A 17315-nucleotide genomic window follows, 5' to 3' on the forward strand; every position below is an offset into this window, starting at 1 on the left:
TTATCATAAGACGTTATTCTAAGTGCCAGAATTGCTTTTGAGTTACCAAAAGAGGGTCTGATCTTTAGTTTCCACATAGCAGTTATTTTCACTGAACCTTAGTATGTCGGGACTTACTGATGTTCACTCATTTAGGTAGAATGGAGTAAAGACCATTCTGTGCATTTGACTGAGACATTAGAATTTATTCTTTCACTCAACAGGCTTTCTCCACATTCCTGCTGTATGCCAGACTCAATGCTAGGCACTGGCAGTGGGGGGCATGGAAGGGAGGGAGTGCAGTGGGAGGGCCAGCAAAAGCAAGGGATTGCAGTGTTAGAACAGGGCAGAACCTGAGCAGTCTGTGTGCGTTCTGAGGGCAGGGAGGGCTTAATATTTGCCCTGGAAGATCAGAACCTGGAATATGCAGACATGAATATTTTTTCAGGAATTAGTAGATTTGAACCCAAAAATTGTGAAAACTGGCTTTATGTTTACTTAATTTACATGCTTATTTTTTATCGAAGGTAGAAAAGAAGTAATTAAAAATGAAAAAGTATTTTTGAGAAGAATTGTCTCAGAGGCAGTAGGCATATCCCACACCAGCTTTTCTTAAAATACAGAACGTTAGTGCCATTCATAGAAGAAGTTAACTAATTTTGCATAATCTTTGAAGTCTGTTTTCACAAGTGGATATAAAGATGACTTTTACGTCCTGTTGCCTTTGACAAGCATAATATATCAAATACAGAGAAAATTGATTATGTGTAGAGAAAAAAATTATATAAATTAAATTCAGAACCACTTTCTGTTTTTCATAATAAAATGATTGCTCAAAGAATTCCATCTGATGACTGTTGAAAGCTCACTGCAGTTTATGATATAACTGATAAAATCTGCATCCTTGGCCTTCCAACAACCTTTACACCAGCAGATGGTGGGCGTAAAGATGTCATTCATCATTTATTTACAATGGACTTTATTTATTCTAGTGTCAACAGCTGCCCCAGGGAGTGGGTTATTGAATTCAAATGTGAGGCTCTGGGTTATTTGCTTCCTTTCAAATTTGTCTTCAGAGCTTAGTTGCTAGGAGTCCATTCTGTGCTCTAGTAATGATTCATGTATTGTGAAGCCATTCAGTAAATTGGGTTGTCAGGGATTGCCAAAAAAGTCTTAGAGGTCTTGTTGTGGGGTGGGGGGATGTGCATCTGGTTGACTTGAGCAATAGTGGTGTTATGTGACTTTTTCTTAAGACTGGTGAAGTTAGGGTTTCTTTTTTCCCTTTATGCACTCATTCCCTACCTGCCCATAGTCTGCATATAAATAACAAGAAAATATAGAGGACAATGTATTAAAGGAAACTCTCACCCTTTTCTTTCCTCACAGGCAGGGCAAGAGTCCTTTCGTTCCATCACAAGGTCATATTACAGAGGCGCAGCAGGGGCTTTACTAGTGTATGATATTACAAGGTGAGAACTTGGAAATGTTTTGGTTCAGTAGTCAATGCAGAGCATTTTTCTAAACATGGCTATCAGTAATAAAAGTATAACTTTGCCTTTATGCCCTGGCTGTTTACCCTAAAAACCTGTGTGCCTTAAGTTAAATTTAAATTTTACTGTAGAAATCTGTAACCAAGTTATTCTCTTATATGAATAAGCACCCCAAGTTGATCGATTTGGTAATAATATTTATACACTGGAATTTCCTAAAGTGACGTTATGTTTAATTTCTGAGCTGAACTATAATCAGTGAGCTCTAACTCCAGATACTGTGCTTGAAATCTGTTTCTCATTACATAATTGGATATGGCTAAAAATAGTTATCTTTAATCTTTTATTATCTATACTGTTTATCGTACACCACTGTGGGAAAATACTTTGAAAATAGTAATCAAATGATCATCTGTGTTTAGGAGAGACACGTTCAACCACTTGACAACCTGGTTAGAAGATGCCCGCCAGCATTCCAATTCAAACATGGTCATTATGCTTATTGGAAATAAAAGGTAAAAAGACTCTTTTAAAGCTTTTTTGCATAATGATGAAAACTGGGTAGCTGTTTATGTGGTAATTGTTAAAGTGCTTATTTTGTTACATTTGTCCAAGTGTAAGTTATTGATTTCTTAAATTACAAAATTTTAAAAATACTAAGATGTTTATTTTGGTTTTTAAAATATAGATAATAAACTTTATTGGAAATTATTATTATTTGAAATAGTTTGGGCTGGAAGCTGTACTTTAAAGAATATTCTTAAGGAGTTTTATCTGATTAGTAATTTAAAATAAAACCCACTGATCTGTTTGGGGGCTAGTCCGCTGTTCAATATTACCCAAAATACTTGGCAGTAGAAAAAAGGATTGGTGCAGAAGAACTCAGAAAAATATTTTTTTCCCTTTTTCATGACTTAATGTGCGTTGTATGAACTAATATGATGCATGGGTTAATTGAGTGTATTTCCTGAAACATTTCTAATATTGTTTAGTAGATATCACATTAGTACTTTTAAACTTACTGCTAAGGCTTTATTGTCCACAGGATGATAACTGTATTCCACCAGGGCTCAGTCTGCATTTTTATGGACAAGAATTATTTGCATTATTACCTACTTTTCACAAGTTAATTTCCGTCTCCACAATCTGAAAACTTGTAGAATGCAGTTAAAGTAGTGCTTAGAGGGAGATTATAGCACTGAACACTCTTATTAGGGAAATGTTTCAAACGTTTCTAAGCTTTCACCTTAAGATTAAAACCAGAAAGGTAAGAGCAAATTAAACCCAAGGTAAGCAAAAATGGAGGTTAATAAAAAGAAAACCAGTAAAATTGAAAGCCAGTTCTTGAGAAGATCATAAAAAAAGAAGACACACATTACCAGTTTTGGGAATAAAAGAGTGACATTACTGCACACCCTTCAGATATTAAAGAGATAACAAAAGAATATTGTAAAAATAAATAAATGGATTGGGGAGATACTGGTTAAAGGAGCACAAACTTGCAGTTAGAAGGTAAGTGAGTTCTAGAGATGGCATTGTGGTTACAGCTAACAAGACTCTACTATATTCTTCAAGTTACTAAGAAACTAGATCTTAAATGTTCTCGCCACAAAATGAAATATTAAATGATGTAATGGAAGTACTAGCTAATGCTACAGTGGTAATCGTATTGTGTTATATAAGTGTTCAAAATCAACACATTGTACCCCTTAAATTTACACAATGTTATATGTCAGTTATGTTTCAATAAAAAATAATCCCTAAACAGTAAATAAATAAATAAACCAATTCCTTCACAGCCATTTGATCTCACAGTTCTGTGGTTACCGTGGTCTTCCTTAACTTCCTGTATTAGATGACTACTTTCTTATCTGTAGAGTCTTTAAGTCCAAAAAACCTAAATAAATGGAGATACATAGCATATTTATGGGTTGAAAAGTATTTTTAAGATGTCAGTTCTTCCCAAATTGATCTAAAGATTCATTGTAATCCCAATCAAAAATTTTTAGACTTTTTTTAAGCAGGTAGAAATTGACAAGCTAATTTTAAATTTATATAAAAATGCAAAGGTCATAAAATAACCAAAATTGGAAGATATACTGGTTTCACTGATAGTGATTTCAAGATTTATTATAAAGCTACTGTAATCAGTCTGATATTGGCATAGACAGACATCGATCAGTGAAACAAAGCAAGAAATTCAGAAGTAGATCCATGTGTGTATAGTCAGTTAATTTTTTTGACAAAGATACCAAGGTTCAGTGGTGGAAGGGGTAAACTTTTTGTCAGATGGTACTGGAACAAATGACTAGCAACATGCAAAACAGTTAACCTTACCTCACACCTTATACAAAAATTAACTGGAAATGAATTACAGACTAAATGTAAGAACTAAAAGTAAAAAAAAAAAAAATTCTAGAAGAAAGCATATAAAATCTTAGGGATTCTGGTTTTGTCAAACATTTCTTAAATAGGACAGAAAAAAAGTATAAAATAGGGGGAATATCAATAAATTACACTTCACAAATTTTAAAACTTTTGCTCTTCGAAAACAGCTCCAAACATGAAAAGGAAAGCTACAGACTAGGAGGAAATATTTGCAAAACATATATTCAGCAAAAGATTTGTGTCTAGAATACATGAAGAATCTTAAAATCATTAATAAAAACCCAACCCACTTTTAAAAAATGAGCAAAAGGTCGGAACCAGCATTTCATGAAAAGATACACGGATGGCAAGTAAGCAAATGAAAATATTTTACACGACTAATCATAGGGGAAATGCAGATTAAAACTTCAATGATATATTTATTTATACCATTACACAGTCACTGAAATGGCTAAAATTAGAAGTTTAATTTACCAAGTATCGGCAGAGATATGGAGGAATGGAAACTAATACCGCTGGTGGGAATGTATAAATACAACTATTTTGCGAAACAATTTGGTGGTTTCTTAAGAGAATAAACATACATTTGTCATACCACCTAACCGTTTCACTCCTAGGTGTTTACCCAAGATGCATGTGCTTTACACAAAAAATTACACACAAACATTCATAGTGGCTTTGTTTGCAGCAGCCCAAAACTGGAAACAAGCCAGAATTCAATGAACAGGTGAATGGATAAGTTGTGGCACAGCCATGTAATGGGATACCACTCAGCAGTAAAGAGGAATGAGCTATTGATGTATGCCACAAAGTGGATGCATCTCAAAATAATTATGCTGAGAGGAAAACAAACAGACAAAAAAGAAGACTTACTGTGTGATTCTATTTATATAAAATCCTAGAAAATGCAGGCTAATCTATAGTGACAGAAAGCAGATACTAGTTGCATAGGGAACTAGGGGAGGAAAGGATGGATTACAGTGAGGTGTGAGGGAACTTTGGAGAGGCTGATGGCTTTACTGTTATACATATGTCAGACTTGTCGAATTTTGTATTAAATGTGCAGTTTCTTTTATATCAGTTATATTGCAAGAAAACTATAAAAGCAGTATAACAAATATTACACTGCATAGATCAAATTTTTTGAAATACTATTCTAATTGAAGTTTGCTGTTAAAATAGTGATCCCTCCACAACCACTGTGGATTGGTTCCAGAACCCCCCACAAATGTCAGAATCCTTTTAAGATTAAAGCTGTTAGAAGCTTTAGTCTTTGTAACATGGAGTATTCTTACTACCATTCGGTGGTGACGTATGAAATAAAAAGAATAAAGAGAATCTTCATACTTTGCTCTTACTAGTGTTTTCCATGTGTCTGAAACAAGGTGGGCGGCAGCTTACTGGTGGCTCACGTGTGACTGCTGCCCACCAGGAGGTCATAGTCCAAGGTGTGGAAAGAGCAGAGTATAGCCATGCAGAAGGTGTTTCTGATGATTATAGACGGGGGGCCCTTATCATTAGGATACAGTAGCTGTGGAAAGACATTTTAGGGAAGAAACTAGGAGGAAGGGAAAAAGAGCGTATGACATGCAAAGATGAGTGGAAATGAACAGAGATAAATGAGAGGAGTATTATTAGATGAGGTGAATTGGGGTAGACATGGAAACAATGAAAAAGCACTTTTTGAATTAGATGAATTAAGCAGTAGGGAACCAGTGGAAAGATTTGAGGACAGTGACCTAGTCAAAATGACAGGTGACATAGATTTTTCTTAACTATGGCATTTGAAATTAGTTATACAAGAAACAGGAAGCAGAGTCTACAAAGATGGAAGTTTTTAGTAGTCGAAGGATTATGATTCTCTAAACAAAAGACGAGCATAAATTTAGAGAGTGGTTTAGGAAAGAATGATACTTAAGTAATGAAAGCAACTTAAATGGGATTAGTGGGGATGAAAAGTCAGAGAATATGATTTTTTGCCTGGAAAACTGAGGAAACAACCAAAGTAAAGAAGAGTGATAAGATAAAACAGGTCATGAAAACAGTGCCACTTCCTTTTTTCTAAAGAAATCCCTCAAATGTACACATCCTTTGCCTTCTTTGCTGAGGTAACATTTGCAGATGCAACCATAATCAGAGGGAGCCTGGGAATAACTTTAAATATCCCAGAATAAGGGGTTCTTTAAGTAAATATGGCATGTGCATAAAATGGGATAAAGGGCAGCGGGCAGTAGGTATTTTCTGAAAGATTTTGTGTAATGGAAAGCTAATTTTCCCTTGAGAATGATTGTCAGATAAGGGGGCTGAACTTCACTGTTGCTAGCTATCCCCCGCACCATTTTTCATTCCTACTAGAGTATAAGCTCCAGGAGACCACAGCGGGGGTTGGGGGAGTTGGGTTTTTGTCTCTTTTGTTGAGTGGCCTGTCCCCAGATCCAGGAAAGGGTTTGTCACGCAGGAGTCCCTCGGATTATGTCAGGTGAACTGTCCTTGTCCAGTTACGCTGTGATATTTGCGCACTGAGTTCGCCTGCTTTTAATGCTCTCATCTGACCACTGCTGTCTCATAGCCAGTTAGCTGTAACTGTTGATTTTATTTCTCACCAGAGAAGACATCTGATATAAATCTGTCAAGATAGTAGGTGTCAAGGCTAGGTAGAAGTACGTGGGTATTATATTGTCCTCCATCCTTCTTTGTATGCCTATTTTATAACAGTAAAGTTTAAAATTTTTTACATGGCATGTCCTTACAGTTCTCTCTTGTAGTATTTTACATCAAACTATCTTTCCAACATTTCAGATTTTTCAGAGTGTTTTTTCCAGCACTCACACCACCAAGTGAATTGCTTAGGTGGCATTTTATAAATAGTAAAATATTTCTAAAGTATAACAACTTGGAAGGTTTTAAAATAGTCACCAGAGTCACTCACAGAAGTTTCAGTTACGGAAATGACAGTGACTGATAATGAGCTGCTTATAAGTTAACTGTGTGAACATGATTGACAGCTTATCCAGTCAGCCCCTTGGAAAGAGGGCAATTCCTGGTGACTTTCATCAAGTTGAAACATTGACATTACTTAGTTTTGGGTGAATGAGACTTCAACGTCTTTTTTTTTGTATTAGCCCTGATTTATGCAACTTAGATTTACATAAAATACTACCATTCTGTACTGTGCACTCAGCAAAAGTAACATTGAAAAAGATGGCAAAAAGATACTGGAAAATGACCCATGAAATAGTAAGTGAAAAAAAAAATACAATGAATAGTAGCTATGAGTGTATTATAGTAGGAAAGAGGCAGACTGTGACAGAAGAGCAGTGCAGAGGTACATGCACACTTCACCGCAGTCCCTGCCTCGGCCTGGGCTGCTCTCACCAAACTTGTGAATGGTGGTATGTCCACTTGACAAGCTACGGTCATGAGTGTATGTAAAACAGTCACTTTCAGGTAGAAGAACATAACTGATTTTACGTATTATGTGTGTGCTTGCATAACACTTCCATGAAATAGTGGGTGATTTACTCTGATGTTTTCTAATTCTTTTTTTTTTTTCTTTTTTAAATCTTTTTATAGCCTACTAAAGTGTTTTTACAATTCACTGTGTCATGGCTCAGTTTGAAAAATAGTACTTCGGAAAACTTTGGGCACATGTGCACAAAAAAAAGTATAAAATTACATAATAACATTATTTATAATAATGAAAAATTGTAAATAACTATGTCAGATGGAGAATTTAAAATGTGTTGGCTTCATCTGATAGAATGTAATACAGCAGTCAAAAATTAAGAAACTAGATCTATATATATTATGAAAATCAATCTGAAAAACATAATGTTGACCAAAATTAACAAGCTGTTGTCTGGCTATAAACATGAGTATAAACAAAACCATGCACAAGAACAGCAAACACAGAATAGTGGTTACCTCTGAGGTAAGAAGGAAGAGAAAGAAGGAGATAAGGAGCAGACAGGCACACAGGAGGTGTTTCAACTCTAACTATTGATTTTATTTCTCAACAGAAAAGAAATCTGATAAAATATTACATGTCATATAAAATAAAACGTCAAAGTAATATGTGTCAAGGCTAGATGGAAGCACATGGGTAGTATTCTCCATTCTTTTCTGGGCACTTAAATTTATAGTAGTTAAAGTTTAATTTTTTTCTAACAGTAAAACACTTAAAGGAGACTGCTGCTTTTTTACCCCTATCTTGACTAATGCAATTCCAGTATGATAAAAATGAATGCCATACTTTGTCCAGAATTTCTAGCTTAGACTTTTGTTTCTCTCTCTCTTTTTCCACTATCAATTTAACTGGGAATTAAACTAAATGGATTAATCATCTAATTAATGTTTCTATAGTACTTTGAATTTTATTAAGCAATTTCCTATAGCTTCTGAGAATTGTGCGACTTGTTTTAATCACAGTCATAGAAACCCAGTCAGTCTGGCTGAAGGAGGAGGATAGCAGGCTGGTCTTGCTCTCTCAACTTACTATGTTGAGTAAGACAGTTTCCTTCTTTGGAAACCCACTTCAAAGGTAGGGTTTGGGGGGTGCTACATGTTACCTTTTGGTTTCTCCAGTTTTAGCATTCTAGGACTCTAACTTAGAATATTTCTTTAGTTGGATTGTTAGTTCTTTGAAACTAAGCAGTGTGCACTTTGACCCTCATAATACTCAGAATAATGCAGTTGATGATTGCATGTTAAAAAATTAATTGAAAGAATGATCAGCTCAACTTTGAATCTTATGGTACGTTTTGCACAGATGCCTCCAGTTGTACTAGGTTAGTTGGTAACTTGGCCCTTTCTTTCCCCTGTTTAGTGATTTAGAATCTAGAAGAGAAGTAAAAAAAGAAGAAGGTGAAGCATTTGCTCGAGAACATGGGCTTATTTTCATGGAAACTTCAGCTAAGACTGCTTCTAATGTAGAAGAGGTAAATAAAAGGTCTTTTTAAATGTTTATCCTTTTACTTAATAGAAATTTTTTATATACGTTAATATTCATTTGTTGACACATCTCCCACCAGCTTTTTAGTCACTGATAGTCTTTGAGTGTCATAAAGTAGGAAAATTTCTTCCCTTTGAAATGCCTTGTGACATTTACCTTACCTCAGGCTCTATAATGAGCCTTGTCTTGAAGCCAGAATGCTTTAACACGCCTTTGTATATACTTTCCGTAAAATCTTTTTTATGTTGCTTAAGAGGGAAAAAAAGAACACTAATGAAATTTGGGAAATGTTTCAAGACACTAAACATTTGTAGCTATTTGTATCCATTCCTGCTTAAATAGGGAAAATATTACATTATTGCTATGTAGCATATAAAGCGTGGGAATTCTGCCATCTTTAATAAATATAATTTGTAGTATCTCAATTATTTCCATTAATCAGCCTGAACTGTGGAAGTTTTCTGAACACATTGTGTTCTTTTATGCTTTATGTAGTGGATATGGTATTTATTTACTATACATACAGAAGTAGATGGTTAATCCTCTCTAAATGTATTACTACACTCTGTTTTATAAAAAAGCAGAAATGAGGCTAAGAAAATATGTAGTTTGCCCAGAGTTTTGCTGGAATTTCCACCTTTTGGGTAAGAATCTTAAGAGCAGCTACAGAAAGGGATTCTAGAAGACAGATGATTGGAGAATCTCTTGTTCAAAGATAGCAGAGGACGGGGTCTTAGGCCGCAGGTAGCACTGTGCCTTCAACATAGTAGATAGTGAGTGAATGTTTATGAACGGTAATACTTGGGGTGTTTCTAATTAACGGTTGAACCCAGAAATTGACTGTAGTCATTCAGCAGCGTTTGTGTTTCGCTGAAGAATTCTTTTTTAGCTAAAATCTTACACTTACCTAGATCCTTGATGAGGTGCTCTGTGATTGTCCTTAATGCTTTTCCTACAGGCTCCAACTAATGCTTTACCTGTTGTTGCCAATAATTACAACTTGATAACATACAAGAATAATGCTTTGCTTTACATAGCAACTGCAGAAATCCATCCTGTCCCTCTGCTTAACTTAAAGGAGACATCTAAAGCTGCCTGTTTCAGTGAGGCACTCCTTAATAGAGGTATGGATTTGAAACCATAAGGACCAACATGTGGGGCTTTCAAGACATCTGAAACATGTCCTTATTATCAGTTAACAGTGGATTTTCTCGTTGATTTTGAGAACCATAAAGCCAAAAATGTCTGCATTTTATGAAAGAACTATACTATGAAATCAAATGACAAGGCATCAACAACTGGAAAGTGATCTTAGATTTCTCTTCTGACTCTAATGCTTTTGTGTTCATTTTTCTCATTTTTAACAAGTAACAGGTATTTACTTGTAAGCAGCCAATTACCATTGTCATTTGGCTGAACAGTTAAATGAAATATATTTCATTCATGTTTTGGCAACACTTACTACTGAAATTCTGTATCTGGTTAATAATAAAAATGTTTAAATTTGATCTGGTCGGGAGTTTCTCATACTCGAGAAAATAGCAGTTTACTTAATCATGTAAATTAATTTACCTCTTGGAAGCCAAAGATATCAAGAAATAATCTTTTTAGATTCCATTTTTAAAGGACTCATAGATAAGCATTACATAGTATAATCATCTGAGATTTTACCTAAAAGCTAAAAATATTTCATGATAAAAGTATTTTAAGATGGTTGAAGCCCTTTCTGTGATCCAAAAAGGGTGAAATCAACCTGAATCTTTTTGCATAACTCAGAAACTGATTGAATATGAAAAAAACAGAGGGCCCCTGCATCTCGGAAGGTGGAGTAGACTCACTTTCTCGTACTCCCCGTGCTAAGTACAGCTGAAGCGCGGAGCACCGCGCGTGGACAGTTAGAAGACGACGACTCTGAAAGGCCGAGGAAAGACCAGCCAGTTGGAGACCTGGAGACCTGAGGACTGACACGGCTGTGACTTCCCTTGGCTTTCTTTTTGCCTCATATACCTCAGACTGAGTATTAGAGAAACTGGCAATCCAGAAAGGCCAGGTATAGGGGGGAAAATGCCTACTCTTTCACCAGAGGGCTGGGAAAGCAGCCTCACAAAACAGAAAAGTTATTTAAAAAAAAAAAAACTACAGCCAAATATCAAAGAAAAAATTATGTTGCTGTTTCCACCATCACCTGGCTGTAATGAGGTTTTCCTATGCTCCTCATTTCTCTGGGAGTGGTGTCAGAGGAAGCCAGCTGAAGCATATGCTTAAATAAGATCCAGAGTCTCATGACACAGTATCCAGAATGTCCAGGTTTCAGTAGAAAATCACCATACCTAGAAGTGGGAAGATCTCAAACTGAATGGGGAAAAAAAATCAATATATGCCAACAGCAGGATGACAGAGATGTTAAAATTATCTGACAAAGATTTTTTTTAGGCAACCATCATAAAAATGCCTCAGCAAACAATTTTAGGAGCATGCTTGAAACATGAAAAATAGACTCAGCAAAAGAACTACAAGATAAAAAGAAGAACAAGATAGAAATTTTAGAACTGATGAGTGTAACAACAAATTTAGAACAATGGATGGAATCAACAGCAGAATGAAGGGGACAGAGGGAAGAAACAGTGAATTGGATGGTAGAACAGTAGGAACTACTCAGCCTCCACTACAGAAAGTTGAGTAGGGGAGAAAGGCGAGCAGTGCCTCAGGAATCCGGGGGGCTGTAGCAGAAGCTCTGACATATTGTCAGAGTCCTAGAAGGAGAGAAGAAAGAAGATAACTCTGAAAAAGTACTCAAAGAAGTAATGACTGAAAACTTGCCAGAAGTGACAGAAGATTCAAACCTACAGATTCAAGAACCTGAGCCAACTCCAAACAGGGTAAACCTAAAAAGATCCACACCAGGACAAACTTATGTCCATAGTCAAATCTCTGAAAGTTGAAGACAAAGAAAAAATCTTGAAAGCAATTCCTTACCTTGTCGATTCAAATGACAGCAGGTTTCTCATCAGAAGCCATGGAGGTCAGAAGGAAATAGCACATCTTCTTAAGAGGTGGAAAAAAAAAAACTTCAAATTCACAATGCTAGAACCAACAAAAAGATCCAGGAATGAGCGGAAATCAGGGCATTTTCAGATGAAAGAAAAGCAAGAATTTCTCAGTAGATCTACCGTAAGAGAATGGCTAAAGAAATGATCTAGCACAATTACCTAACAGAAATGAGATGATGAAAGAATCTTGGAAGAAGGAGCACCAGTAATCAAAAGTATGAATAATTACGATCGACTTTTTTCTTACAACTTTTAAGTCTTATAGATTACATTTGGCAGTTGAAGCAACGTGGTTCTCAGTGTGTGTATAGGAAGTACCATAAAACCATGGCGGAGAAAGGGAGCCAGCAAAGGAGGTCAGGTTCCCACACTTCACCTGATTTGGTAAAATGACAACACTAACAGACTGTGATACTCAGAGCAGCTACTAAAAAACGTACAAAGAGGCACACTAAAAACAATAGATACATCAATGTAGAATTCTAAACAGTGTTCAGTTAACCCTCAGAAAGACAGAAAAAAGAAAACTGAGTTCAAGGGGGAGGTTATAGCTCAAGTCGTAGAGCGTGTGCTTAGCATGCACGAGGTCCTGGATTCCATCCCCAGTGCTCCCTCCAATTACCTACCCCCCCCAAAAAAAATAATAAAAATAAATGAATAAAATTTTAAAATAAATTTTTAAAAAGCTGAGTTCATTCATGACCTCTATGCATGTCAGACTTTAAAACAATTAAGTACATCATTAAGTGAAGAGCATTTGTATGACAGTACACGTTTATCCATTAGTTTACTTTTTACATCCCCTGTATTAAAGCATTTTGGTGGGCTCACAGTACAGTAAGATTGATGGAGCTGCTATTTTAAATCAGTTTAAACAGTGTCACCATCCCCCACACGTGCACCATCTGGCTTTAGAAGTTCCCACCATTTTGATGATCTTATTTTATTATGTGCCCTGTTTTTAAAGCAAATTCCAGAAATATTTTACCTATAAGAATTTTAACAGCAGTAATTTAATAAAGTATGTCCATCGTACCATTATTATACCTAACAAATTTACCACTAATTCCTTAGTAATATCTGATACCAAGTCTGAATAGCATCTTTTTTTTTTTTTTTTACTTCATTTGGCAATTAATGTTGGAAAACAGGTACTTAGTTTCTTTCTTTGGGGTCAGAGAAGACTAACAAAAGGTGTTCTTTCCCCTTTGACAAAGAAGAGGGAGGAGGGAGAACTGAGCCAGCAGCTATCAGACGTCCACCCGGCCGCGGGCACTCAGCACCAGTTCCTGTGGCAGGACAGCTGAGAACTGTGCAGCTCGTAAAATTACAGTGTATTCTGTCTGGGATTTAAGCAAGAGTTCGCCTGCTAGCATTAGATCCAGAGGAGAATTGTGATGAAAACGGGAAGTACATTAATTTTACAGGGTCCTTAGATTCTTGGTCACTTAGACTTGGGATTGGAGGAAATAGTAATCCATTTCAGAGAACTTTGCGTACCCTTTGTTTTTGCTTTCTAAGGACTTGGACTGGCCTGGTTGCGTTATCCTCCATGGGAGAGGCAGTTTAGCACAGTGGGTAGAAACTCTAGCAGCGGGCTCAGACAGGAATTTATCCTCAACTTGCTGCCTGAATTTGGAGAGCTGAGCGTGTGAGGAGTTGAAAAAGTAAGGCAGGTGTCCTAGTGACGCGCCCTGGTCACCTGGTGAGAGCTGTGGTTCGCGTTTGGGCAGCTCTCAGAACGGCAGTGTCCTCTTTTGGTGTAATCTATCAGAATTACACAGTTCCTAGCCAATTCTTGGCTCTCGTGTGCAGAGAAGAAGTTAGGGAACTCTAGTATTGAGGGCAAAACTTTCTTAAAAGCCATTTTTTAATATAAATTATTTAAAGATAATTATGTTAACAGATAGAATGATTTATACCAATGCCAGTGTCCTGAACATGGACTGTCTGACTAAGGGTTCTTTTTAGAAATTTAAAACTATGTGAGTATTCACTAAGATTAACCCTATCTGGTGCATTGATGACTCCTTTCAGTTTAAAACTTCACCTGTTCCCTTTTCCTGCTGTGCTGTAGTCTCTTTTTATATTTTAACCAAGATCTAGTTACTATAATGCAAGTTGAGACCATGAAGTTTAACTCCTAGAAGAGATTGGACAATTTGTAGCATAAGGTAACGCCATTTTTCCAGCATTAGTTGAGTTGTTGCTGGAAGTAGGTTTCCTGTTCATCTGTGGGTGTACTGATTACTCAGCATCATGATTTCACCCGTGAAGGATCTCTTGAGGGGAAGAAGGTCAAAGAGGTGTTAGAGAAAAATGCACAGGATAGCTCTCCACAAAAAAGAATTCCCTAGTCCAAAATGTCAGTAACACTGAGCTAGAATAATAGGATGCAATTAAAATCTATAAAGTGAGGCACCAACATCTTGGCATAATACACGGATCCTCTTTATTTAGTGGTAGGTAAGATGGTGTATGTTTTGATCTTTAAAATGTTTCATTTCAGTGACAACCTAGGGGAGAGAGTGAAGCCTGGAAAATCTTGATACAAAGGGTCATCACTTCTGTTTTATGGGCAATCTCTGACCTGTATGTTCTGCAGTGAGTGTCCTCAGCTGTTTTCAGCATCTTCCTGGTGGTGCTGACACCGGTGCTCTGCTTGCAGCGTCTTGGACTTTGTATCCCCTTTCCCTGCAGCCTCTGACCTGCCAGCTGGGCTGCTTTTACCAGCGTTTATGGTGCTGATCTTTACCTGGGGTCTTAAAAAATGGCACCCAGGACTATGCTTCCAATTTTTTTCCAAATTATTTTCTAAAGAGCATAGAAATGAAATGATACCCTAGTTTGCCTACACTAGGTATTGCTTACAAAAGTAGAATTTCTGAGATAAGATCTACTGTCTGATAGATGGGTATCATTTTACACTTATAAAATCACTTATAAGATGAATACACACAGATGTGTATATACACAAAGAAATATTTATTATATATATACAGACACAGAAAGCTTTCTCAATATAAAACCTCTCTATTAGCAAACTCCTGCAGTACACAAGTGTTGTGTTTAAGATACTTGTTTCCAAACTGTAAATTATAATTTCCAAGTTACAGGTTATAATAGGGGAATTCATCTCTCCTGTGGAGTGGATTTTCATCAGTTTTATACAACTTAGGACGGCTCCAAACGTGCAGTTACCATTTTTCTTTTTTGTTATTCACCGAAGACATACACCCTTAAATGTGGTAGTGGAAGTACACCCCAGAATTTATCTCCTAAACGTCAGCAAGATCAGAAAGCCAATTTCAACCACAACACTCTTGTCTATATGGTATTCCCACAGTAATAGGAGACCAGAGCTCATGCTTTACATCCTCAATTCCCATTCCTGATTGTTAAACTTAATGTTTGGATGCTGTGCACATACATTTGAGTGCATAGCATACGGGGCGAGGGGGGAGAACCTTACTTGTCTGTCATTTAGTTAAGTGAATGCACAGAGCATTTATAGGGTCATCACATTTTATATTAAGAGAATGAAGTTTAGGCTCTTTTATTTCTGGGCTGACAAAAAAGAAAAAAAGATGATTTTGACCTCCCATTTTACTGAAGATTTTACCAATAAGGAAGGAAGAGCCAACCATGTGACGAGCAGTAAATATTTTTGAATTATTCGTTTGACTTCCATTTTCACCTGAGACTTGAAGGTTATAGAGGACCTCAAGCTATCATGCCTGCCTGGGAGCTGCCCTCCCCCCCCCCCCCAGCTACACCCCTCCTCAGCTGCCACCCTCTGGCAGTTCATTCCAGAACCACACCTTTGTTCATTGTCCTACTGTGCAGCGTTCTTGGAAGATGTGACCTCTCAGGGCTGTCCTGTGACACACTGAGGGGTTGGTATGAAGAGTATGAGATGCTCTGGCCGATGGACTCTGGCAATCTCGGTGGTCATGGGTGATGTCAGCATTGAGAAGGTGTCTTAGAAGTGCAGAATTTCTTTCAGAAGTATTTTCACATGATTAAAACTTGCCAGGTACCTGAAAGAATAATGCTACTGTATACTTGTATGGCACGTTGTCAGAGTTCTTTCACCTACGTTAGCCCCGTTTTCCAGAGAGGACTCGAACCAGGTGCTCCGGGTTCCCCTTTCTGCCTGCCACACGGTGGAGCATGGCAGTGCTGAAGACCAGCCTCCCCTCCTTTGAGGAGCATGAATTAAAACGATCACTTCTGCATAGGGTTGCGTGGTCAAACGAGCTTAGAAGGAGCTGAATCTATACCTCGCTTTTAGAAAACCAGAATTCACAACAGTATATTAGTGTCTGAAAACCCACTGTTGAGAAACTTGTTGGCTTTTATTTAGCCCAGAGGTTTCCGAGTGTGATTTAGCCATCCCTCCCCCCGCCCAAAGAAATACTTTATCATGACCCCTGTATGTTTGTCTAACCTTCATCCTTATTTTTCACATTGGCTCAACATTGGGACAGAATTCCTTGAAAACAGACTATCTTTTCATCTCTGCCTCGCCAACACCCAGCATGGTTTCTCCCACACACAGTAGATAAATGTTTGGATGGTTAAGTATTTACTTAATTGTTTTAACCTTGCCCCTCTCCCTGCAGTCTCCAATCAGCTTATGCTGTGTTCCCACTTGTTAACTTGCAGGTGGAATTCTGTCCTGAACATTCTTGTCCCTAAGCGTTCTAAAACCTACGAGATTTTTGAAAATGCAGGTGATGAACAGTTGGCTTCTCCTTTGTGTGGGTGTTCCCTCTAGTAGCTGCCTGGGGTCTTTGTGATTTGGAAGGGTGTTTTCAGGCCCAGGAATAACTGTGGCAAAGATTACAGCAGGCTAGCAAAGGTACTTTCTGAAAGCCAGAGGCCAACTTTTTAAAGATGTCAAAATACTCCAGAAGTGATATAGTTACCTCTATAAGTCCTTCCCTGTTTTCCTCTGTGTATTTTCCCTCTGAATTAAAATTTTGTTTTCTCAGAGTTGCCAAAACTTACAGTGTTATATTCCCTCTAGGACCTGAAGGCGATTGTGGTGTGAATGATGGTTAAACATGTTGTTGTCAAACAGCTGCCACATTGTCACATATCCCTCTCACTCCCTTAGCCACTTGATGGGTGATGTTTCCCTGTATTCATCAGTCTTACTTAAAATTAAGATTGGGAATTTATGTAAAATCTGGAAAACATAGAAACGTCAAAAATTTTGAGGCTAAAGTTTAGTAGTTAAAACTATCTTAAACTATTGAACAGTCAGAGCTGGGAATTCCTGGCTTAGCTGCTGAAGTACTAAAGATACCAAGATAATAGCTAATAAAAACACGGCCAAGATTGCAGCCATGTGCAAGCCATCTAACCTGGCAGGATGGCTGGATTTCTATGACTTGGGGAGGTGGGGAGGGACATGACGATAAAACTTTAGTAACTAAGAAGAGCAGTTCC

At 37.2% G+C, this 17315-nt stretch overlaps 1 protein-coding gene across 1 annotated transcript in view; it reads left to right on the forward strand.

The window, feature by feature from the left end:
- Positions 1-17315, forward strand: part of RAB2A (RAB2A, member RAS oncogene family) — a 62617-nt gene that overhangs the window by 34619 nt on the left and 10683 nt on the right. The window contains exons 4-6 of the mRNA XM_031441583.2: positions 1366-1448; positions 1892-1984; positions 8683-8794. Of these exons, the coding sequence (XP_031297443.1) occupies positions 1366-1448; positions 1892-1984; positions 8683-8794 (288 nt within the window). The remainder of the gene's footprint in view (positions 1-1365; positions 1449-1891; positions 1985-8682; positions 8795-17315) is intronic.

Source organism: Camelus dromedarius, chromosome 30 (assembly GCF_036321535.1).
Source record: "Camelus dromedarius isolate mCamDro1 chromosome 30, mCamDro1.pat, whole genome shotgun sequence".
In the NCBI taxonomy this organism is placed as follows: Eukaryota; Metazoa; Chordata; class Mammalia; order Artiodactyla; family Camelidae; genus Camelus; species Camelus dromedarius.